Source organism: Salmo trutta, chromosome 18 (assembly GCF_901001165.1).
Source record: "Salmo trutta chromosome 18, fSalTru1.1, whole genome shotgun sequence".
Classification (NCBI taxonomy): domain Eukaryota; kingdom Metazoa; phylum Chordata; class Actinopteri; order Salmoniformes; family Salmonidae; genus Salmo; species Salmo trutta.
This window is the reverse complement of record NC_042974.1, coordinates 4,644,262-4,671,791: the sequence shown is the minus strand read 5'-3', so window position 1 is coordinate 4,671,791 and position 27,530 is coordinate 4,644,262. Positions and strand designations below refer to the sequence as shown.

Sequence of the window (27,530 nt, the reverse complement as noted above, 5' to 3'; positions counted from 1 at the left end):
GTGGTGGACCATTCTTGATACAAACAGGAAACTGTTGAGAGTAAAAAATCCAGTAGCATTGCAGTTCTTGACACACACCGGTGCGCCTGGCACCTACTATAATACCCCGTTCAAAGGCACTTAAATCTTTTGTCTTGCCCATTCCCCCTCTGAATGGCACACATACACAATCCATGTCTCAGTTGTCTCAAGGCTTCAAAATAAGTGCAAGTTGTTTTAAATGCAGCTATTGATGGGATTTAGCTTTGTCGTCTATTTCCTTAGTCAGTTTGGCTTGATCACCTACTTATTGCAAACACTTTTGAGATAAAATTTACAAAGACAAAAAATATCCGCCCAAAGGTTTTACTTTGAATTCAGAATGATCAAACTGGGTTAAAATGTTCTCCATATTTCACAGTGTTCTCCAACACACACACATTTGACAAGTAAAAATAATAAGCTGTCAGTACCACGGGTGATTTTATAAAACATGTAAAATAACCCTGTTGAAACAAACCCTGCTGAATAATTTCAGGGAAATGTAAAGCGGGGGCGGACGGTTATAGCTAGTCATCTAGCACAGTGACGGTTCCCGCTTCGGATTCTGCAGCTTTGACTCGCTGAAACTGCTACAGGGAAACTTTAGCTGTTTAGTTGGCCTTGGTCACCGTAACAGTGGTAACTTTACGTTTTGGCTGGGCATTGAGTCAAAAAGATTAAGAACGCGTCTGTATGTAGTACTGCCCAGCTAAAGCTCCATTATGTTTATCGCTGGCCCTGCAGTGGTTGAATAAGACGCCAATATACACAACGTCATTCTGAACTCTAACCACATACTGTAAATGTAATGCCTTCCAGACAATCATGTATTGTAAGATGGAGTTCAAGTAAATACTATTCAGCGCCATGCAGCACATAAACAATCTAAAGTTCATGCTGAAAGTAGTGCATGAAAACCACACAACACACATAACAGATATTAACAGCATCCTATAGGAAAATACACAACATCCTATAGGAAAATACACAACATCCTATAGGAAAATACACAACATTCTATAGGAAAATACACAACATCCTATTGCTAAATACACAACATCCTATAGGAAAATACACAACATCCTATAGGAAAATACACAACATCGTATAGGAAAATACACCAAATCGTATAGGAAAATACACAGCATTCTACTGGAAAATACACAACATCTTATTGGAAATACACAACATCCTATTGGAAAATACGCAACATCCTATAGGAAAATACACAACATTCTATTGGAAAATACACAACATCCTATAGGAAAATACACAACATCCTATAGGAAAATACACAACATCCTATTGGAAATACACAACATCCTATTGGAAAATACACAACATCCTATTGGAAAATACACAACATCCTATTGGAAAATAAACAACATCCTATTGGAAAATACACAACATCTTATTGGAAATACACAACATCCTATTGGAAAATACACAACATCCTATAGGAAAATACACCACATTCTATTGGAAAATCCACAACATCTTATTGGAAAATACACACCATTCTACTGGAAAATACACAACATCCTATTACAAAATCCACAACATCTTATTGGAAAATACACAGCATTCTACTGGAAAATACACAACATCTTATTGGAAATACACAACATCCTATTGGAAAATACACAACATCCTATTGGAAAATACACAACATTCTATTGGAAAATACACAACATCCTATTGGAAAATACTCAACATCCTATAGGAAAATACACAACATTCTATTAGAAAATACACAACATCTTATTGGAAAATACACAGCATTCTACTGGAAAATACACAACATCTTATTGGAAATACACAACATCCTATTGGAAAATACACAACATCCTATTGGAAAATACACAACATCCTATTGGAAAATACACAACATCCTATAGGAAAATATACAACATTCTATTGGAAAATACACAACATTCTATTGGAAAATCCACAACATCCTATAGGAAAATACAAAACATTCTATTAGAAAATCCACAACATTCTATTTGAAAATCCACAACATCTTATTGGAAAATACACAGCATTCTACTGGAAAATACACAACATTCTATTGGAAAATGCATAACATCCTATTGGAAAATACACAACATCCTATTGGAAAATACACAACATCTTATTGGAAATACACAACATCCTATTGGAAAATACACCACATCCTATTGGAAAATACACAACATTTTATTGGAAATACACAACATCCTACTGGAACATACACAACATCCTATAGGAAAATACACAACATCCTATAGGAAAATACACAACATCCTATTAGAAAATACACAACATCCTATAGGAAAATACACAACATCCTATAGGAAAATACACAACATCCTATTGGAAAATACACAACATCCTATTGGAAAATACACAACATTCTATTAGAAAATACACAACATCCTATTGGAAAACACACAACATCTTATTGGAAAATACACAACATTCTATTAGAAAATACACAACATCTTATTGGAAAATGCACAGCATTCTACTGGAAAATGCTTAACATCCTATTGGAAAATGCTTAACATCCTATTGGAAAATACACAACATCCTATTGGAAAATACACAACATCTTATTGGAAATACACAACATCCTATTGGAAAATACACAACATCCTATTGGAAAATACACCACATCCTATTGGAAAATACACCACATTCTATTAGAAAATCCACAACATCTTATTGGAAAATACACAGCATTCTACTGGAAAATACACAACATTATATTGTAAAATGCATAACATCCTATTGTAAAATGCATAACATCCTATTGGAAAATACACAACATTCTATTAGAAAATACACAACATCCTATTGGAAAACACACAACATCCTATAGGAAAATACACAACATTCTATTAGAAAATCCACAACATCTTATTGGAAAATGCACAGCATTCTACTGGAAAATGCTTAACATCCTATTGGAAAATGCTTAACATCCTATTGGAAAATACACAACATCCTATTGAAAAATACACAACATCCTATTGGAAAATACACCACATCCTATTGCAAAATACACCACATTCTATTAGAAAATCCACAACATCTTATTGGAAAATACACAGCATTCTACTGGAAAATACACAACATTATATTGTAAAATGCATAACATCCTATTGGAAAATGCATAACATCCTATTGGAAAATACACAACATCTTATTGGAAATACACAACATCCTATTGGAAAATACACCACATCCTATTGGAAAATACACAACATCTTATTGGAAATACACAACATCCTATTGGAAAATACACAACATCCTATTGGAAAATACACAACATTCTATTGGAAAATGCATAACATCCTATTAGAAAATACACCACATCCTATTGGAAAATACACAACATCTTATTGGAAATACACAACATCCTATTGGAACATACACAACATCCTATAGGAAAATACACAACATCCTATAGGAAAATACACAACATTCTATTGGAAAATACACAACATTCTATTAGAAAATACACAACATCCTGTTGGAAAATACACAACATCTTATTGGAAATACACAACATCCTATTGGAAAATACACCACATCCTATTGGAAAATACACAACGTCTTATTGGAAATACACAACATCCTATTGGAAAATACACAACATCCTATTGGAAAATACACAACATTCTATTGGAAAATGCATAACATCCTATTGGAAAATGCACCACATCCTATTGGAAAATACACAACATCTTATTGGAAATACACAACATCCTATTGGAACATACACAACATCCTATAGGAAAATACACAACATCCTATAGGAAAATACACAACATCCTATAGGAAAATACACAACATCCTATAGGAAAATACACAACATCCTATTGGAAAATACACAACATCCTATTGGAAAATACACAACATTCTATTAGAAAATACACAACATCCTGTTGGAAAATACACAACATCTTATTGGAAATACACAACATCCTATTGGAAAATACACCACATCCTTTTGGAAAATACACAACATCTTATTGGAAATACACAACATCCTATTGGAAAATACACAACATCCAATTGGAAAATACACAACATTCTATTGGAAAATGCATAACATCCTATTGGAAAATACACCACATCCTATTGGAAAATACACAACATCTTATTGGAAATACACAACATCCTATTGGAACATACACAACATCCTATAGGAAAATACACAACATCCTATCGGAAAATACACAACATCCTATCGGAAAATACACAACATCCTATAGGAAAATACACAACATCCTATTGGAAAATACACAACATCCTATTGGAAAATACACAACATCCTATTGGAAAATACACAACATCCTATTGGAAAACACACAACATCCTATAGGAAAATACACAACATTCTATTAGAAAATCCACAACATCTTATTGGAAAATGCACAGCATTCTACTGGAAAATGCTTAACATCCTATTGGAAAATGCTTAACATCCTATTGGAAAAAACACAACATCCTATTGGAAAATACACAACATCTTATTGGAAATACACAACATCCTATTGGAACATACGCAACATCCTATTGGAAAATACACCACATCCTATTGGAAAATACATCACATTCTATTAGAAAATCCACAACATCTTATTGGAAAATACACAGCATTCTACTGGAAAATACACAACATTATATTGTAAAATGCATAACATCCTATTGGAAAATGCATAACATCCTATTGGAAAATACACAACATCCTATTGGAAAATACACCACATCCTATTGGAAAATACACAACATCTTATTGGAAATACACAACATCCTATTGGAAAATACACAACATCCTATTGGAAAATACACAACATTCTATTGGAAAATGCATAACATCCTATTGGAAAATACACAACTTCCTATTGGAAAATTCACCTCATCCTATTGGAAAATACAGAACATCCTATTGGAAAATACACAACATTCTATTGGAAAATGCACAACATCCTATTGGAAAATAGACAACATCCTACTGGAAAATACACAACCTCCATATATAGACAGACGGCTTGGGTGAGGTCTACTACATTATCCTGTCTGTCTTTCTACAAAGTCAATCACCACAATCATTATATTAATGACAAATAACGACCATGGCAGCTTTTCACAGAGTGTATTGAACTACAGTCATCATCTGACATGTCTTTAGATCTGAGCCTTACAACTGCCACTTCATTAGTAGAGGCTGCCTCCCTAATGGGACCCTATTCCCTGCCAGACCCCTGGTCAAAAGTAGTGCACTATACATGTAATAGGGTGCCATTTGGGACGCAGACAGAGTCGAATGTCCTATGTAATAAGGTCATCATGGTATTGGGGTTTGGCAGACATCTGCTTATCTTAGAGAGATACGCTATCTTTGTCTTCTTACAGACATTTTCTATGTAATAGCTGTGTGCTATAACAGTCTCCACCTTTCTGGGAAGGCTTTCCACTAGATGTTGGAACATTGCTGCAGGGACTTGCTTCCATTCAGTCCATTCAGAGCATTAGAGGGGGTGGGCACTGATGTTGGGCAATTAGGCCTGGCTCGCAGTCAGAGTTCCAATTCATCCCAAAGGTGTTTGATGGGGTTGAGGTCAGGGCTCTGTGCAGGCCAGTCAAGTTCTTCCACACCGATCTCGACAACCCATTTCAGTATGGACCTCGCTTTGTGCACGGGGGCATTGTCATGCTGAAACACAAAAGGGCCTTCCCCAAACATTTGCCATAAAGTTGGAAGCACAGAATTGTCTAGAGTGTCATTGTATGCTGTATCATAAAGATTTCACTTAACCCCAGACCATTATTCCTCCTCCACCAAACTTTACAGTTGGCACTATGCATTGGGGCAGGTAGCGTCCGACTGCGTCCGTCCGACTGCCAGATGGTGAAGCGTGATTCATCACTCCAGAGAATGCGTTTCCACTGCTCCAGAGTCCAATGGCGGCAAACTTTTCACCACTCCAGCCGACGCTTGGCATTGCGTGTGGTGATGTTAGACTTGTGTGCGGCTGCTCAGCCATGGAACCCCATTTCATGAAGCTCCCGAACAGTTCTTGTGGTGACGTTGCTTCCAGAGACAGTTTGGAACTCGGTAGTGAGTGTTCCAACCGAAGACAGACCATTTTTACGCGCTAATCATTTTAGCACTCGGCGATCCCGTTCTGTGAGTTTGTGTGGGCTACCACCTCACGGCTGAGCCGTTGTTGTTCCTAGACGTTTCCACTTACAATAACAGCACTTATAGTTGACCGAGGCAGCTATATCAGAGCAAAAATTGGACGAACTGACTTGTTGGAAAGATGGCATCTTATGACGGTGCCACATTGAAAGTCACTGAGCTCTTCGGTAAAGCCATTCTACTGCCATTGTTTGTCTATAGAGATTGCATAGCTTGATTTTATACACTTGTCAGCAACGGGTGTGACTGAAATTGCCAAATCCATGAATTTGAAGGGGTGTCCACTTACTTTTGTATATATAGTGTATTTTGTATACAAATCCAATGTGCCCCTGTTAAAGTAGACTATGTACTGTATATTACACTGAACACGTTTTAACACAGACATAAGTGTTCATCATGTGGCAGTTTTTAGATAACAAGTCAGACATACCATCATGTGGCAGTTTTTAGATAACAGGTCAGACACATTTAGTAGCCAGTGAAGAGAGTGGCGGTCACTTAATCCTGCAGGAGCCACATGAGTGGTTAACACTTAAAGCCTACCACCTGACTGAGCAGTGTGCTAAAGCTCAATCAGAATGGAATTGATGTTTAACAGAGGTCCATAAAGCAGGACACTGACCTTACAGCTGATGATCATGTCATCATTAGTTCCTGCTGACCGTAAACACTGTGTATACGTCTGAAATGGCACCCTTTTCTCTATATAGTACACTAAGTTTGGTACCATATTCCCTATATAGTGCACTAAGTTTGGCACCATATTCCCTATATAGTGCACTAAGTTTAGCACCCTATTCCCTATATACTGCAGTAAATTTGGCACCCTATTCCCTATATAGTGCAGTGAGTTTGGCACCCTATTCCCTATATAGTGCAGTAAATTTGGCACCCTATTCCCTATATAGTGCAGTGAGTTTGGCACCCTATTCCCTATATAGTGCATTACGTTTGGCACCCTATTCCCTATATAGTGCAGTGAGTTTGGCACCCTATTCCCTATATAGTGCAGTGAGTTTGGCACCCTATTCCCTATATAGTGCAGGGAGTTTGGCACCCTATTCCCTATATAGTGCAGTGAGTTTGGCACCCTATTCCCTATGTAGTGCAGGGAGTTTGGCACCCTATTCCCTATATATAGTGCAGTGAGTTTGGCACCCTATTCTCTATATAGCGCAAGGAGTTTGGCACCCTATTCCCTATATAGTGCACTACATACAGTATTATGTATAATATCTATTTTAGGGTGGTGTTTCAGAAGCTTCCTGTGACATGCCACTCCTGATGGAAATGAAATACAACCAGGTCTTAGATCTACAGAACATATGAGATGAACATGTTACTATGGTAACATTTACTTTGTTAAATATTCACCTTTTCATGAAAATAGATTAAAACGTTTAGCAATTTCTTAAAAAGAAAATGTACTGCCTACTATGTCATAATTTAGTTTAATATTGATTGTAACAAGTCATCAGCTGTTATTTAAATAAGTATGTGAATTACGTCTGTTCACATTGAGAAACATTACTGGGTCATTCATTCCCACATCCCAAGTGGCTCCTTATTCCCGATATAGTGCACTTCCTTTGACCTGAAGCTGGGACGAGAACGTCATGATCACACTGACCACCACATGGAAGGAGATGAAGAAGATCATCAGAGGACCCTCGCTGTTTCAACTTCTCAAGTAGTGACAGAAATAGTGCCAGAAATAGTGCTCAGAAGTAGGGCCAGAAGTAGGGCCACTGTATAGGGGTTAGGATGCTGTTAGACTGATAATATTTACCACCATTAACAGTCAGTGTGACATTTATGCTGAAAACAAGACTTGACTTTACAGTCTATTTCCCTTCCTTCTAAGCAGCGTTCCATACAGTCATTCCAACAGTTCTAAATTCCAGCGACAGAAGGTAAATATTTAATTTCTAGAAGCGAGTTTCTGGAGGAGAAAGTGAAGGAAAATACATCCCGCAGTGCTGGCTGCTCAAGGCCCATTATTAATTTATAGACGTGAAACCCCACCAATGCCTTCTCTATCTGATATTATACCTTTGAAAAGTGTGTGCCTCTTACAGAGGAGCTTATGAAGTGTAAATAATATGACTAGCCTAGCCTCCACTTCCTCTCCAACCCAGAGATAAAGCAACCGCATGAATATGAATTGAGAAAAGGAGAAGGGGATAGGGTAGGAGAGTCATGTGTATACCTTTTGGGCCATATGTTTGCTCAACCACTCCCAATCAATTGGTTTCCTGCCGGTTATTGTGTGCATCCTAAATGGTGCCCTATTCCCTATATAGAGCACTACTTTTGACCAGGGCTCATAGGGAATAGGGTGCCATTTTGGACACCGGTTATTATCTGCATTCACTGAAAGCACAGATGTGTTTACATTTTTGTAAGGATCAGAAAGAGGCAGAACACACACACACATATATACACACACACACACACACACACACACACACACACACACACACACCTGCTGTTGAATCTGATGTGTTATCTGAATGAAATCTATAACATAACACCTGTCCATCTCCTCAACCAGCCAGTCAATCCATCTAACGCGGCAGCTCCTTTCTGCAGACCTCCAGTATGTCATACTGGATGTATTCCATCTGGGACTGATGGAGATATTCTTCATATCTTAGCTCGTCTCTATTAATTAATCACAGAGTTCAATACACTGTTTTCATCCATGAAGATGTTGATTATTTGATCATCTCTCTCTCTCTCTCTCTCTGTCTCTCTCTCTCTTTCTCTCTCTCTCCTCTCTTCTCTCTGTCTCTCTCTCATCTCTCTCTGTCTCTCTCTCACTCTTCTCTCTCTCTCTCTCTCTCTCTCTCTCTCTCGTCTCTCTGCTCTATTCTGCTATCTCTCTCTCTCTCTCTCTCTTTCTCTCTCTCTCTCTCTCTCTCTCTGTCTTTCTCTCATTCTCTGTCTCTCTCTCTCTCTCTCTCTCTGTCTCTCTCTTTCTCTCTCTTTCTCTCTCTCTCTCTCTCTTTCTCTGTCTCTCTCTCACTCTTTCTCTCTTTCTCTCTTTCTCTCTTTCTCTCTCTCTCTCTCTCTCTCTCTCTCTCTCTCTCTCTCTCTCTCACTCTTTCTCTCTCTTTCTCTCTCTCTCTCTCTTTCTCTCTCTCTCTCTCTCTCTCTCTCTCTCTCTCTCTCTCTCTCTCTCTCTCTCTCTCTCTCTCTCTCTTCCCTGTACCTAGATAGAAACCACATCACTAGAACTACCAGGGTCCATTTCTCCTTGGTCCTAATGATCTCTCCTCTCTGTGTGTGTCTGTCTCTCTCTCTCCCTGTGTATAGTGATGCAGAGGACTGGTTCTGTGAGTGCCCTCCTCTCTACTCTGGTCGGCTCTGCCAGTTCACAGCCTGTGAGTGGAGCCCCTGTGGTCACGGAGCCACCTGTATCCCCAAGTCCCACCAGGAAGCTGTGTGTCTCTGCCCTTATGGAAGACAGGGCCTGCTGTGTGATGATGGTAAGATATAGACACAATATGTTATACATAATATATAACATTATAGTTATACATAATACATGGGTATCACAGGAGGCTGCTGAGGGGAGGACGGCTCATAATAATGGCTGGAACGGAGCTAATGGAATGGCATCAAACACAAGGAAACCATGTGTTTGATGTATTTGATACCGTTCCACTGATTCCGCTCCAGCCATTACCGCAAGCCCGTCCTCCCCAATTAAGGTGCCACCAACCCCCTGTGAAGCATATAAGACATACAGTGGGACAGGGCCTGCTGTGTAGAGGAAGGTTAGACCCATACATATAGTACTCTAATACCCGTTTCACACTACAGAGCCGTGCCGAGCTGTACTGCACTGGCCTGGTTAGTCATTCACTCATTGACCATTGTTGCTGGACACTTGTTCTTGTTTGAAAGGATGGCGTTTGGTATGGCCAGCACGGTAAAGCTCATGTTGGCACAGATGTGTGTAAAGGATACAAAACTTCAGGGCATCAGACCTGGTTTCAAATAGTATCTGTTTTCTTTCAAATACTTCAAATGAGCCTGATTGACCTGGCGTAGTGCAACGGGACCAATATAATAGTGCCAAAAGTACAAACTCCACCTAGCTGGCACTACAGGAAGGCTCAAATCAAACACTCAAAGTATGTGAAAGAAAACACATACTAGTTGAACCCAGGTCTGCTCCACAGTCTCGGGGATCGGTTGAGAGGCAACAGTGGAGAGATGGAAGAACAGCAAGGAAGTAAAAGGGAGAAGTTAATGAAATGGAAATCCTGCTGGGGGAAAAAAGCTTGTGTCTTCCTTTGCGAATGGATTTTCACATTAGGGTGATAATAATCAATAGCTTTACAAAGTGTATCTATCTACTCTGCTGGATGTTCCAGAGAGGCGGTGGAGCTCTGATAAGTTCTTAAAAGGATATTTTCTAAGTAGCTGGCTGGTTTAGTGCTTTGGTTTTCCAAGCAGTCACCTTCAATAAGGGTTAACCTACAGTCAAGGTATGCGTCCCAAACGGGACCCTATATAGTGCCCTACATTTTTATCCAGAGCAACTTATAGGAGCAACTAGGGTTAAGTGCCTTGCCCAAGGGACAGATTCTTCACCTAGTCAGCTCGGGGATTCGAGCCAGCAACCTTTCAGCTACTGGCCCAACCTCTTAACCGCTAGGCTACCTGCCACCCTACTTGGGCTTTGGTCATAAGTAGTGCACTATAAAGGGAAAAGGAGTGCACTATAAAGGGAAAAGGAGTGCACTATAAAGGGAAAAGGAGTGCACTATAAAGGGAATTTCGGGTGCAGTCACGGACTATGAATCCAGTAATGTGTCCAGTTAAGATGAACACAAATACAGTATGGCACTATGCTACACTTAGAAAAGAAGGGTTCCTAAACGGTTCTTCAGCTGTTCCCATAAGAAAACCTTTTTTGGTTTCAGGTAGAACCCTATTTGGCTCTAGGTAGAACCCTTTTGGGTTCCATGTAGAACCCTCTGTGGAAAGGTTTCTATATGAAACCCAAAAGGGTTCTACCTGGTACCAATCTCTGTAGCTTAAAGACCTGGCAACACTGTTCAATCTCTGTAGTTTAAAGACCTGGCAACACTGTCCAATCTCTGTAGTTTACAGACTTGGCAACACTGTGTCCAATCTTTGTAGTTTAAATGAGACTGAAGGAAGAAAATGAAGGAAATAATGTGGATAATTCATTTTCCAAGAGCTAAATCTAACTTGGGTTGTCCCTGCCATCACTGGCTGAACCTCTGGGTCAAATATAATGAACTGTAAAGTAAAAAATAAGTTAGCCTTCTCCGGGCCAGAACAGACCATAGGGCAGGATCCTTTTTTTTTAGTGTGAGGCAGCCTGATGTACAAGTACACCCATTGGACAAGGCGCTGGTATAACAAACAGTAGTAGGAAATCATGTTCTGTTCCTCCAGTGTTAGAACCTTAATGTCCGCTGCCTTTCTGTAATTTATCTATGGCAAAATGGTCATGTTAATCAAACTAACATCCAACTATATGCAAACATTCCATTGTCATGAATATTGTGAAAATAGGGGAAAACAAAATGTTCTTATTCTGCTCTAATCTAATGAGGAAGCAGCTTGGTGGAGAGAGCCCTAATCTAATGAGGAGGCAGCTTGGTGGAGAGAGCTCTAATCTAATGAGGAGGTAGCTTGGTGGAGAGAGCCCTAATCTAATGAGGAAGCAGCTTGGTGGAGAGAGCTCTAATCTAATGAGGAAGCAGCTTGGTGGAGAGAGCCCTAATCTAATGAGGAGGCAGCTTGGTGGAGAGAGCCCTAATCTAATGAGGAAGCAGCTTGGTGGAGAGAGCCCTAATCTAATGAGGAGGCAGCTTGGTGGAGAGAGCTCTAATCTAATGAGGAGGTAGCTTGGTGGAGAGAGCCCTAATCTAATGAGGAAGCAGCTTGGTGGAGAGAGCTCTAATCTAATGAGGAAGCAGCTTGGTGGAGAGAGCTCTAATCTAATGAGGAGGCAGTTTGGTGGAGAGAGGCCTAATCTAATGAGGAAGCAGCTTGGTGAAGAGAGGCCTAATCTAATGAAGAGGCAGCTTGGTGGAGAGAGCCCTAATCTAATGAGGAGGCAGCTTGGTGGAGAGAGCTCTAATCTAATGAGGAGGTAGTTTGGTGGAGAGAGCCCTAATCTAATGAGGAGGCAGCTTGGTGGAGAGAGCTCTAATCTAATGAGGAGGCAGCTTGGTGGAGAGAGGCCTCATCTAATGAGGAGGTAGCTTGGTGGAGAGAGGCCTAATCTAATGAGGAGGCAGCTTGGTGGAGAGAGTCCTAATCTAATGAGGAGGCAGCTTGGTGGAGAGAGCCCTAATCTAATGAGGAGACAGTTTGGTGGAGAGAGCCCTAATCTAATGAGGAGACAGTTTGGTGGAGAGAGCCCTAATCTAATGAGGAGACAGTTTGGTGGAGACAGCCCTAATCTAATGAGGAGGCAGCTTGGTAGAGAGAGCCCTAATCTAATGAGGAGGTAGCTTGGTGGAGAGAGGCCTCATCTAATGAGGAGGTAGCTTGGTGGAGAGAGGCCTAATCTAATGAGGAGGTAGCTTGGTGGAGAGAGCCCTAATCTAATGAGGAGGCAGCTTGGTGGAGAGAGCTCTAATCTAATGAGGAGACAGCTTGGTGGAGAGAGCCCTAACCTAATGAGGAGGCAGTTTGGTGGAGAGAGGCCTAATCTAATGAGGAGGCAGCTTGGTGGAGAGAGCCCTAATCTAATGAGGAGACAGTTTGGTGGAGAGAGCCCTAATCTAATGAGGAGACAGTTTGGTGGAGAGAGCCCTAATCTAATGAGGAGGTAGCTTGGTGGAGAGAGCCCTAATCTAATGAGGAGGCAGTTTAGTGGAGAGAGCCCTCAATTTATGAGGTAGCAGTTTGGTGTAGAGGGTCCTAATCTAATGAGGAGACAGTTTGGTGGAGAGAGGCCAAATCACACTCTTTATCTCTTTCTCTCTGGCACACACACACACACACACACACACAGTCTGAGCTGAGTGCCCTGATGTCAAATAGAGTCCTCTAATCATAGTGTGTCACATTGAGAGTGGCTGACATTTGAATTTAAATCCTGACACCATCAGATAACATCACAGTCAATATATAGGGGCCCTGGTTTAAAGTAGACCACTAAATAGGGAGTAAGGTTCCATTTGAGACATAGTCAGTGTTTTCCTCGTGTTTCGTTTGGACGTGCAGCTACTTACTCTAATGGTTACGCTAACTCTTTACATACATGTTGCTATAGATACAGAGTGGGTAGGAAGGTATGTCAACATACATATTTTGACATTTTCAGAAAACAAGAATGAAGGATTTTCAGTTCAGAAAGATCATTTTGAGAAAGTATGTTTTTTGTGTGTTTACTGTATTTGCTGTTACAGTACTGTACTGTTCAGTCTGTTTGTTCACTCTGTGGAATATTGAAGGGTTTGTGGAGTTCAAGGTTAGCTACAGAGAGAAGGGAAAACCATAGGAAACAATATGGATGTGTGGTGGATGCTGTTAAGCCCAATACCCTTTAGAAAAACATAAACAATATGGATTTTCTACACTGAGTGTACAAAACATTAAGAATACCTTCCTAATATTGAGTTGCACCCACTCCTTTTGCCCTCAGAACAGCCTCAATGCATTGGGGCATGGACTCTACAAGGTGTCTAAAGTGTTCCACAGGGATGCTGGTCCATGTTGGCTCCAATGCTTCCCACAGCTGTGTCAAGTTGACTGGATGTCCTTTGGGTGGTGGGCCATTCGTGATACACACGGGAAACTGGGTGAAAAACACAGCACCGTTGCAGTTCTTTACATAAACCAGTGCGCCAGGCACCTACTACTATACCCCGTTCAAAGGCACTTCAATATGTTGTCTTGCCCATTCACCCTTCTGTAACCTGTCTCCTCCCCTTCATCTACACTTATTGAAGTGGATTTAACAAGTGACATCAATAAGGGATCATAGCTTTCACCTGGATTCACCTGGTCAGTCTATGTCATGGAAAGAGTCGGTGTTCTTAATGGTTTGTCCACTCAGTGTCTTTTTCTCTTGGAAATATGCGTTTTCCTCAGCTTGTATCACCACCACCTGGGTGATAGAACATCCTTTATGCCCTCACAACTACCAGGGTGATAGAACGTCCTTCATGTCCTCACCACCACCTGGGTGATAGAACATCCTTCATGTCCTCACCACCACCTGGGTGATAGAACATCCTTCATGTCCTCACCACCACCTGGGTGATAGAACATCCTTCATGTCCTCACCACCACCTGGGTGATAGAACATCCTTCATGTCCTCACCACCACCTGGGTGATAGAACATCCTTCATGTCCTCACCACCACCTGGGTGATAGAACATCCTTTATGCCCTCACCACTACCTGGGTGATAGAACATCTTTTATGCCCTCACCACCACCTGGGTGATAGAACATCCTTTATGCCCTCACCACTACCTGGGTGATAGAACATCTTTTATGCCCTCACCACCACCTGGGTGATAGAACATCCTTTATGCCCTCACCACTACCTGGGTGATAGAACATCCTTTATGCCCTCACCACTACCTGGGTGATAGAACATCCTTTATGCCCTCACCACTACCTGGGTGATAGAACGTCCTTTATGCCCTCAATGGCCATTGTCATGTCTTGTCATTCAATAGGAGTTAGCAACACAGCGCAAACTGATCTGGGACCTGGCGATCATATTTATAACAGCAGAGATAATACTAAACTTCCTGTCTTACAGCACAAACTGATCTGGGACCTGGCGATCATATTTATAACAGCAGAGATAATACTAAACTTCCTGTCTTACAGCTCAAACTTATCTGGGACCTGGCTATTACATTTATAACAGCAGAGATAATACTAAACCTCCTCTCTTACTTATTCTCTTCATGATGCTGTGCTGTATGTCATTTCTGGAAGGATTTAGATTGCAGTGTTATTTTTTGGCTTGTAGGAAATATTTTCCCACAGTTGTGGGTGGATTCAATAGGCTACACACAGTTCAAATAAATCTGCAGGCCTCAATCTCAAATGAATGGGAATGATTATTCATTTATTTTATTTTCATTTGGGAATCTGACCTCTTCATTTACTTGAAATAGGCATCTGTTTTCTCTGCCTAGAAGCAATGTTGTGTATTTTCCCCATTGCAAGCTTTGATTGAATGGCAGCCAGCCATGTCAGCCAAGGTCTTATAATGTGTTAGACATTCATTCCCATGGGGAGAGGAGAACACAATATAAACTTCTACTGTACTTGGTGGAAATAGTTAATGTTGTAGCTCACAGAGCTTCTGGTATGTGGTCTGTTGTAGTGTATAGTAATACAGTACTCCTAGCTACAGGAGTTAGGACCAGACTACATGAGGTGAACTCAGAACTCAGAATAACAACAGCAGGCTTTATGGTGTCTATTGATTTGTGTTGTTCAAACCGTCGGTTTACAACGAATATAATAACACAAGCTACTCCCAATAAGTCAGCCTTAAGGCTTCCTGTATCAGTATAGATTGGGTGGGAGCAGGGGAAGGGTCGCTAGGCTATATTTTTAATGGTTGTGGGTGCATCCCAAATGGCACCCTATTTCTTACATAATGCACTTCCTGATGGATCTGGTCAAAAGTAGTGCACTATTTAGGGAATAGAGTGCCATTTTGGACGTAGCACCACCATGTTCAGTTCATACTGACGGAGTGTGAGGAAAGATGTGGAATGCTTGAGGCCACCTAGAGAGAAGAGACCAATCACTACTCTCAGTGCTATCACACAGATGTAACCTAACATAGCAGGCGCAAAAACAGTTCCCACATCCGGTTTCAGAAGAAAAAGAAGCTACTGTAGGTTGAATTAGCTGTATTTCTGAAAAACGGATGCATCCGGTTACTGTAACACCCCGCTTAGGGTACACAGGATGTCAGGGAATACACACAGAACACCAGAGATCTTCCACAACCGCTGAACCTGTCAATAGGAGGTTATGCCTGGGCTCTACCTACCGTTGTTGAACCTGTCAATAGGAGGTTATGCCTGGGCTCTACCTACCATTGTTGAACCTGTCGATAGGGGGTCACGCCTGGGCTCTACCTACCATTGTTGAACCTGTCAATAGGAGGTTATGCCTGGGCTCTACCTACCATTGTTGAACCTGTCAATAGGAGGTTATGCCTGGGCTCTACCTACCGTTGTTGAACCTGTCAATAGGAGGTTATGCCTGGGCTCTACCTACCATTGTTGAACCTGTCAATAGGAGGTCATGCCTGGGCTCTACCTACCGTTGTTGAACCTGTCAATAGGGGGTCACACCTGGGCTCTACCTACCATTGTTGAACCTGTCGATAGGGGGTCACACCTGGGCTCTACCTACCGTTGTTGAACCTGTCGATTGGGGGTCACGCCCGGGCTCTACCTACCGTTGTTGAACCTGTCGATTGGGGGTCACGCCCGGGCTCCACCTACCGTTGTTGAACCTGTCGATTGGGGGTCACGCCTGGGCTCCACCTACCGTACAACCTATTGTGCTTGTTTATGATATTTGATGGAGGATGGGATTTGTACCCTGTGGATACCTCACTATCCTTTGTCAAATGTAGTGTATAGTGCCCTGATCCCCAAGACTATTCTGTCCTAGAAATAGCAATGTATATGACCCTTGACAAGAAGCTCAACAGGAATTCATGCTCATATCAGCTCTCCCTGCAAATAACCACAAAGAGGGGGAGGGGGAGGAGGAACAGGAAGAGAGGGAAGCTGCATTGCACTCAGAGAGCAGAGGTAAAAAACATGCTGCATGCCACTGAGGGAGCATCCACAGACAATCAGTTCAAACTGACTATAGAAACTCAGATTGAGCTGTTGCTATAAAGCCGTGAAACAGCCATTCAATAAACACTGTGGAAATACAAAACCAATATAGAAACCAAATACAAACCAGACTTAACAATAACAGCAGAATGTTATCCCAACATAACAGGCATCAATAATTCACTAGCCAAACAGAGGAGCACCGACCAGTCACAGAGGGGAGCTCTGTAAAGGACGTCACGCTGCTTGATTAGCGATTACAGCTTCCTCCTGAAGCGTCTTACCAGTTGGCGCCAAGTGAAAAAGCTAACTATTCACTGACGTAAGTGGAGACACCTCAGACTGAGGAATACGTTTCACAAATCCCCATGTTAAAACAACTGTAGTGCAGAATAAAGGGAATAGACTACCATTTGGGACGCAGCCATTGTATGTAGACATGGAGGGCTAGAAGGGCTGAGGGGAAGGAAAGAGACAAAGAAAGAGAGAAGGAAATCAAGAGAGAATATGCAAGTTACAATATATTTGCTAAGATGTAGAGCCTAATGTTGTGTGCACGACCAGGGTCTGATTGGTGTGCTGAGACATGTCACAGATGTTTAATTGATTCTGGGGAGGGAGGGGGGAGGGGGAGAGAGAGAGGAGGGAGAGAGGATATTCTCATTAAGTCCCTCCCTGGTGTAAAATCCAGTGAATCAGTGGTCAGTGCTAAAATGGAAAGAGAACAAGGGAGAAAGAGGCAGGCAGGCAGCATTATTGAATCAACTATGCGTTTAGAACTAGTAAGCTGTTGATTGTAATTGATAATCACTGGGATTAGTTATTGTCCCCCTAGCTACCAGCAGTGAACATTATGTAGGGTATTTGAAATGTTGCTCGCCTGCCAAGAACCTTTGTTAGCAGCGACTAATGAAAAGAAAATGGGGATGGGGAAAAGGCAGTATTCTAAAACAGGCCATCATCCTTATATCATTGTGAGGTGGTGGTACGGCATGGTGTCTGTGGTACGGCATGGTGTCTGTGGTACGGCATGGTGAATCAACAGTGCCGTCTCGTGGCAGCTGCTAGTACTGCTGATTCTGATGACGTGTGGGAAACGAAATAATCAAAGACATTTATGGAATAGTGATGTTAAGATTGATGTAGTAAGAGCTGTATATAGAGATATGGTGATATAGAGATACATTGGTTCTGGGTGTAACACACAGTTCGGTGTGTAATATTTCAGCTTATGTACACTTCTATTTCATCCAGGTCTATAGTGTTTCATGTCCATAGGACTAAGATATATAGGCTACTGTCAGTTATCCTCACTGGGGCTTCTAGTCTATTCTATTCTATACTGTCAGTTATCCTCACTGGGGCTTCTAGTCTATTCTATACTGTCAGTTATCCTCACTGGGGCTTCTAGTCTATTCTATTCTATACTGTCAGTTATCCTCACTGGGGCTTCTAGTCTATTCTATTCTATACTGTCAGTTATCCTCACTGGGGCTTCTAGTCTATTCTATTCTATACTGTCAGTTATCCTCACTGGGGCTTCTAGTCTATTCTATTCTATACTGTCAGTTATCCTCACTGGGGCTTCTAGTCTATTCTATTCTATACTGTCAGTTATCCTCACTGGGGCTTCTAGTCTATTCTATTATATACTGTCAGTTATCCTCACTGGGGCTTCTAGTCTATTCTATTCTATACTGTCAGTTATCCTCACTGGGGCTTCTACATTTACATTTACATTTAGTCATTTAGCAGACGCTCTTATCCAGAGCGACTTACAGTAGTGAATGCATACATTTCATACAATTTAATACATTTTTTTTTTCCTGTGCTGGCCCCCCGTGGGAATCGAACCCACAACCCTGGTGTTGCAAACACCATGCTCTACCAACTGAGCTACAGGGAAGGCTGTCAGTTATCCTCACTGGGGCTTCTAGTCTAGTCTATTCTATTCTATACTGTCAGTTATCCTCACTGGGGCTTCTAGTCTATTCTATTCTATACTGTCAGTTATCCTCACTGGGGCTTCTAGTCTATTCTAATCTATACTGTCAGTTATCCTCACTGGGGCTTCTAGTCTATTCTATTCTATACTGTCAATTATCCTCACTGGGGCTTCTAGTCTATTCTATACTGTCAGTTATCCTCACTGGGGCTTCTAGTCTATTCTATTATATACTGTCAGTTATCCTCACTGGGGCTTCTAGTTTATTCTATTCTATACTGTCAGTTATCCTTACTGGAGTTTCCTAATCTATTCTATTCTATACTGTCAGTTATCCTCACTGGGGCTTCTAGTCTATTCTATTCTATACTGTCAGTTATCCTCACTGGGACTTCTAGTCTATTCTATTCTATACTGTCAGTTATCCTCACTGGGGCTTCTAGTCTATTCTAGTCTATTCTATTCTTCTACCTTGTGCCATTATGTTGGTGAGCAATTGTAATGTTGTTGCATTTCTGCCTCATATTTGTTGGTGAGTAACAGAACTAAATGTCCCTTGGTGGTGAATAACAGAACTATATGTTCCTTGGTGGTGAATAACAGAACTAGATGTTACTTGATGGTGAATAACAGAACTAGATGTTACTTGATGGTGAATAACAACTATATTGTTCTTGATGGTGAATAACATAACTAGGTGTTACTTGATGGTGAATAACAGAACTATATGTCCCTTGATGGTGAATAACAGAACTAAATGTTCCTTGATGGTGAGTAACAGAACTATATGTCCCTTGGTGGTGAATAACAGAACTAGATGTTACTTGATGGTGAATAACAGAACTATATGTCCCTTGATGGTGAATAACAGAACTAAATGTTCCTTGATGGTGAGTAACAGAACTATATGTCCCTTGGTGGTGAATAACAGAACTAGATGTTACTTGATGGTGAATAACAGAACTATATGTTCCTTGATGGTGAATAACAGAACTAGATGTTACTTGATGGTGAGTAACAGAACTAGATGTCCCTTGATGGTGAATAACAGAACTAAATGTCCCTTGATGGTGAGTAACAGAACTAGATGTTACTTGATGGGGAGTAACAGAACTATATGTTACTTGATGGTGAATAACAGAACTATATGTAACTTGATGGTGAATAACAGAACTAGATGTTACTTGATGGTGAGTAACAGAACTAGATGTCCCTTGATGGTGAGTAACAGAACTATATGTTCCTTGATGGTGAGTAACAACTATATTGTTCTTGATGGTGAATAACAGAACTATATGTCCCTTGATGGTGAATAACAGAACTAGATGTTACTTGATGGTGAATAACAGAACTAGGTGTTACTTGATGGTGAGTAACAGAACTAGATGTTACTTGATGGTGAATAACAAAACTAGGTGTTACTTGATGGTGAATAACAGAACTAGATGTTACTTGATGGTGAGTAACAGAACTATATGTTCCTTGATGGTGAGTAACAGAACTATATTTTTCTTGATGGTGAGCAACAACTATATTTTTCTTGATGGTGAGCAACAGAACTATATTTTTCTTGATGGTGAGTAACAAAACTATATGTTCCTTGATGGTGAGCAACGAACTGTAACAGTTTGTATATTGCTTTTTATTTTCCTCTGCAGCCATCAACATCACCCGGGCCAGGTTCAGTGGGAATGATGAGTTTGGGTACACCTCGTTCATAGCATACTCCTCCATCCCCAGTCTCAGTGTCTACTACGAGTTCCAACTGAAACTAACGTTCGCCGACAGCGCCTCAGCGCTGAAGGACAACCTCATCCTCTTCTCTGGACAGAAAGGACACGGTGAGGATGGAGCAGTCTATTTTTCAAGTGTTAAAGGAGAGTTGAGTTCCATTCAACCTTTAGGATTTTTCATTCATTAGTTTTCAAAAGGAGTGGAGCAGTCCCAATGTGTGGCTCCTAATAGATTTTTCAGGGCGATAGATTACACACACACACACACACACACACACACACACACACACACACACACACACACACACTTTCCACTCACTTTCCCGCTAATAAAGATATTTTTGCCAAGGGACTCCCTTTGGCAGAGTACGAGACTGTTTCAACCTGTTTCTACTGATGAGTGTTCCAGCCATCTCCCTGCAATTAATTCAACTCTCATCTAAACTATTGTTTTCCACATCAAGAGTTTTTTATTTCCTTTCAGAGAGGGTAATAAAATAAAGGCTGTAGCTGGCAGCCAATGGATGAAGAGGTAATACAAACAAGCAAACGACTCCCATTCATTTATGTTAATAGCTTTTAATGTTCTTTGATATGAGGCAGATGAGACATAAATTGGATACACTATTAATAAGGGACAGATGTAGCTCTAGCCTTCCTTCCTTCCTTCCTTAATTTCCTTTCCTTCCTTCCTTCCTTCCTTCCTTAATTTCCTTTCCTTCCTTACTTTTAAATGTTTCCTTTCTCTCAGGTCAACTTTAATAGCTGCTTAACTGAATGCCATGTCATCAGTGCACAGTATGTTTAATCAAAAGACAGAGTGTGCATCCCAAATGGCACCCTATTCCCTATATAGTACATATATAGCCCATAGGGCTCTGGTCAAAACTAGCACTATGTAGGGAATAGGGTACCATTTGGGACAGCTGAATAGGAAACAAAAGCGTTGGGTTGTGGATCTTCTGCACTTGGCTGGTTCCCTCTAGAGATGACTATTTAGGGTGATTCATAGAGGGAGAGGAGGAAGGAGACAGCCAACTTGAATAATGATGCAGTCGTCAGGGGAAGGAACTGAACAGAAAGAATAGCACTGTACAAAGAAAGAAAGAGGACAAAATAAAAAGAGGGAAATTAAAAAGGAAGGATGACGAACAACGAACAAGTATAATTGGTCTGATAAATTGACATCAAACCTCCATGGGACATATCATCCAGTAGAATGCTTTGCTTTATATTAAACTTTGTGATGTTTTTGGATTGTATGAAGCAATTGCAAAATGTCTAGTCAAGTTAGATGTTTTCGAACTTTAGAAGCAATTATCCCATGAAATCAAACATAGATATACAACTATTGAAGAAATAGAAGAGTAGGAAGTATATAAAAACAAAAGCAGTCCTCCGTGACGCTGGTCCCTCCACCCATATACTGCTCCATGAAGCACATACCACCCATATACTGCTCCATGAAGCACATACCACCCATATACTGCTCCATGAAGCACAAACGTCCTTCACTAGATGGCCTTCCTCACCCCAAAAACATCAACATTATTGACATATTCATTGTTTTAGCTTAGATTCATTCAGACAGATTTGAGGCAGAAATGGGCTTCAGCAGACAATGTCACATAGGTAATATTTTCAAATGTTATGCAGCACATAGTAGCCGGACTACTTGATGTATCCCATTACACTTTGTGAGATACGAGACCGATCAGTGCAGGCGGAATAGTCTGATGACGTATGACAATGGGTTGTGTGTGTTTTGAGTCCATGCCATATGGTCCAGATATATAATACATATCCTATAGGCTTTTTCTCATCATACAGCATGTAATCTATATTGTATATATGATATGTGTTCTATATTGTATATATGTGTTCTATATTGTATATATTATGTGTGTTCTATATTGTATATATTATATGTCTTCTATATTGTATATATGTGTTATATATTGTATATTGTATATATGTGTTCTATATTGTATATATTATATATGTGTTCTCTATTATATATATATATATATATATATATATGTGTTCTATATTGTATATATGTGTTCTCTATTGTATATATGTGTTCTATATTGTATATATGACATATGTGTTCTGTATTGTATATATGTGTTCTATATTGTATATATGTGTTCTATATTGTATATTTGATATACAGTTGAAGTCGGAAGTTTACATACACTTAGGTTGGAGTCATTAATTAAAACTCGTTTTTCAACCACTCCACAAATTTCTTGTTAACAAACTATAGTTTTGGCAAGTCGGTTAGGAGATCTACTTTGTGCATGACACAAGTAATTTTTCCAACAATTGTTTACAGATTATTTCACATATAATTCACTGTATCACAATTCCAGTGGGTCAGAGGTTTACTGTGCCTTTAAAAAGCTTGGAAAATTCCACAAAATGATGTCATGGCTTTAGAAGCTTCTGATAGGCTGATTGACATAATTTGAGTCAATTGGAGTTGTACCTGTGGATGTATTTCAAGGCCTACCTTCAAACTCAGTGCCTATTTGCTTGACATCATGGTAAATCAAAAGAAATCAGCCAAAAAAAATTGCAGACCTCCACAAGTCTGGTTCATCCTTGGGAGCAATTTCCAAACAACTGGAGGTACCACGTTCATCTGTACAAACAATAGTACGCAAGTGTAAACACCATGGGACCACGCAGCCGTCATACCGCTCAGGAAGGAGACACGTTCTGTCTCCTAGAGATGAATGTACTTTGGTGCGAAAAGTGCAAATCAATCCCAGAACAACAGCAAAGGACCTTGTGAAGATGCTGGAGGAAACAGGTACAAAAGTATCTATATCCATAGTAAAACGAGTCCTATATCGACATAACCTGAAAGGCCGCTAAGCAAGGAAGAAGCCACTGCTCCAAAACCACCATAAAAAAGCCAGACTATGGTTTGCAACTGCACATGGGGACAAAGATCGTACTTTTTGGAGAAATGTCCTCTGGCCTGTTGAAAGAAAAATAGAACTGTTTGGCCATAATGACCATCGTTATGTTTGGAGGAAAAAAGGAGAGGCTTGCAAGCCAAAGAACACCACCGTGATGCACAGGGGTGGCAGCATCATGTTGTGGGGGTGCTTTGCTGCATGAGGGATTGGTGCACTTCACAAAACAGGTGGCATCATGAGGAAGGGTAATTATGTGGATATATTGAAGCAACATCTCAAGACATCAGTCAGGAAGTTAAAGCTTGGTTGCAAATGGGTCTTCCAAATGGACAATGACCTCAAGCAAACTTCCAAAGTTGGCTTAAGGACAGCAAAGTCAAGGTATTGGAGTGGCCATCACAAAGCCCTGACCTCAATCCCATAGAATATTTTTGGGCAGAACTGAAAAAGCGTGTGCGAGCAAGGAGGCCTACAATCCTGACTCAGTTACACCAGGTCTGTCAGGAGGAATGGGCCAAAATTCACCCAACTTATTGTGGGAAGCTTGTGGAAGGCTACCCGAAATGTTTGACCCAAGCTAAACAATTTAAAGGCAATGCTACCAAATACTAATTGAGTGTATGTTAACTTCTGACCCACTGGGAATGTGATGAAAGAAAGAAAAGCTGAAATAAATCATTCTCTCTACTATTATTCTGACATTTCACATTCTTAAAATGAAGTGGTGATCCTAACTGACCTGAGACAGGGAATTTTTACTAGGATTAAATGTCAGGAATTGTGAATAACTGAGTTAAAATGTATTTGGCTAAGGTGTATGTAAACCTCTGACTTCAACTGTATATGTGTTCTATATTGTATATATGAAATATGTGTTCTATATTGTATATATGATATATGTGTTCTCTATTGTATATATGATATATGTGTTCTATATTGTATATATGATATATGTGTTCTATATTGTATATATGTGTTCTCTATTGTATATATATGTGTTCTCTATTGTATATATGATATATGTGTTCTATATTGTATATATTATATATGTGTTCTATATTGTATATATGATATATGTGTTCTATATTGTATATATGTGTTCTATATTGTATGTATGATATATGTGTACTATATTGTATATATGTATTCTATATTGTATATATGTGTTCTATATTGTGTTTGTATATATATATATATACACACAAACACTGCTCAAAAAAATAAAGGGAACGCTTAAACAACACATCCTAGATCTGAATGAAAGAAATAATCTTATTAAATACTTTTTTCTTTACATAGTTGAATGTGCTGACAACAAAATCACACAAAAATAATCAATGGAAATCCAATTTATCAACCCATGGAGGTCTGGATTTGGAGTCACACTCAAAATTAAAGTGGCAAACCACACTACAGGCTGATCCAACTTTGATGTAATGTCCTTAAAACAAGTCAAAATGAGGCTCAGTAGTGTGTGTGGCCTCCACGTGCCTGTATGACCTCCCTACAACACCTGGGCATGCTCCTGATGAGGTGGCGGATGGTCTCCTGAGGGATCTCCTGCCAGACCTGGACTAAAGCATCCGCCAACTCCTGGACAGTCTGTGGTGCAACGTGGCGTTGGTGGATGGAGCGAGACATGATGTCCCAGATGTGCTCAATTGGATTCAGGTCTGGGGAACGGGCGGGCCAGTCCATAGCATCAATGCCTTCCTCTTGCAGGAACTGCTGACACACTCCAGCCACATGAGGTCTAGCATTGTCTTGCATTAGGAGGAACCCAGGGCCAACCGCACCAGCATATGGTCTCACAAGGGGTCTGAGGATCTCATCTCGGTACATAATGGCAGTCAGGCTACCTCTGGCGAACACAAGGAGGGCTGTGCGGCCCCCCAAATAAATGCCACCCCACACCATGACTGACCCACCGCCAAACCGGTCATGCTGGAGGATGTTGCAGGCAGCAGAACGTTCTCCACGGCGTCTCCAGACTCTGTCACGTCTGTCACATGTGCTCAGTGTGAACCTGCTTTCATCTGTGAAGAGCACAGGGCGCCAGTGGCGAATTTGCCAATCTTTGTGTTCTCTGGCAAATGCCAAACGTCCTGCACGGTGTTGGGCTGTAAGCACAACCCCCACCTGTGGACGTCGGGCCCTCATACCACCCTCATGGAGTCTGTTTCTGACCGTTTGAGCAGACACATGCACATTTGTGGCCTGCTGGAGGTCATTTTGCAGGGCTCTGGCAGTGCTCCTCCTGCTCCTCCTCGCACAAAGACGGAGGTAGCGGTCCTGCTGCTGGGTTGTTGCCCTCCTACAACCTCCTCCACGTCTCCTGATGTACTGGCCTGTCTCCTGGTAGCGCCTCCATGCTCTGGACACGACGCTGACAGACACAGCAAACCTACTTGCCACAGCTCGCATTGATGTGCCATCCTGGATGAGCTGCACTACCTGAGCCACTTGTGTGGGTTGTAGACTCTGTCTCATGCTACTACTAGAGTGAAAGCACCGCCAGCATTCAAAAGTGACCAAAACATCAGCCAGGAAGCATAGGAACTGAGAAGTGGTCTGTGGTCCCCACCTGCAGAACCACTCCTTTATTGGGGGTGTCTTGCTAATTGCCTATAATTTCCACCTGTTGTCTATTCCATTTGCACAACAGCATGTGAAATGTATTGTCAAACAGTGTTGCTTCCTAAGTGGACAGTTTGATTTCACAGAAGTGTGATTGACTTGGAGTTACATTGTGTTGTTTAAGTGTTCCCTTTATTTTTTTGAGCAGTGTATATATCTTTGTGTTCCATATTTTTATTATATGGTTCCAGGCATTGATGGAGATGACTTCTTCGTTCTGGGGGTTCGGAATGGCAGAATTGTTCACAAGTTCAACCTTGGATCTGGTGTGGGAACCATGGTCAGCGACCGGCTGAACCGTGAGATCGATATCCACACTGTGAACTTTGGCAGATCTCGGAGAACAGGATGGTTAAAGGTGCTTTGCTTTTTCAGTAACTTTCTACCCCTGAAAAGAATGTGTAATCGATAGTGTGAGTTTCTTGGATATTTTAGGATATGTTTCATTTTGTAAAAAGGTTCCTTAATGCACTGTCATCTGAAAACATGGCTGTTCCCATTCTGAGGTCAGAGGTCTGTGACTGGAATCTAATCTCATATGTCCATTGACAGACTGCTATAATAGGAGTCTTCTCTTTGCTGACCCATTGACAGACTGCTATAATAGGAGTCTTCTCTTTGCTGATCCATTGACAGACTGCTATAATAGGAGTCTTCTCTTTGCTGATCCATTGACAGACTGCTATAATAGGAGTCTTGTCTTTGTGGATCCATCAAGGCAGAGACAGAGTATGGTGTACTGAATCATTTCTGTATCCTTTCAGGTGGACAGACAGAGAAACAGGACAGGCTCTTCTCCAGGTCACCTGGCAGGTCTCAACGCGCTAAGCCAAGTCTTTGTAGGAGGATATAATGAATATACTCCTGAACTACTGCCCCTCGGATCCAGGTTTCGCAATGGCTTTCAAGGTAAGATATTACAGTGACTCCAACAGCTTTCAAGGTAAGACATTACAGTGACTCCAACAGCTTTCACGGCAAGACATTACAGTGACTCCAACAGCTTTCACGGTAAGACATTACAGTGACTCCAACAGCTTTCAAGGTAAGACATTACAGTGACTCCAACAGCTTTCACAGCAAGACATTACAGTGACTCCAACAGCTTTCAAGGTAAGATATTACAGTGACTCCAACAGCTTTCAAGGTAAGACATTACAGTGACTCCAACAGCTTTCAAGGTAAGACATTACAGTGACTCCAACAGCTTTCACAGCAAGACATTACA

The 27,530-nt window shown here is 40.9% G+C and overlaps 1 protein-coding gene across 1 annotated transcript in view; it reads left to right on the top strand.

Moving 5' to 3' along the window:
• LOC115153627 (protein eyes shut homolog) overlaps positions 1-27,530 on the top strand; it is a 234,015-nt gene that overhangs the window by 165,162 nt on the left and 41,323 nt on the right. The window contains exons 13-16 of the mRNA XM_029699264.1: positions 9,539-9,711; positions 20,661-20,843; positions 26,494-26,660; positions 27,067-27,211. Coding sequence (XP_029555124.1) covers positions 9,539-9,711; positions 20,661-20,843; positions 26,494-26,660; positions 27,067-27,211 — 668 coding nt within the window. The remainder of the gene's footprint in view (positions 1-9,538; positions 9,712-20,660; positions 20,844-26,493; positions 26,661-27,066; positions 27,212-27,530) is intronic.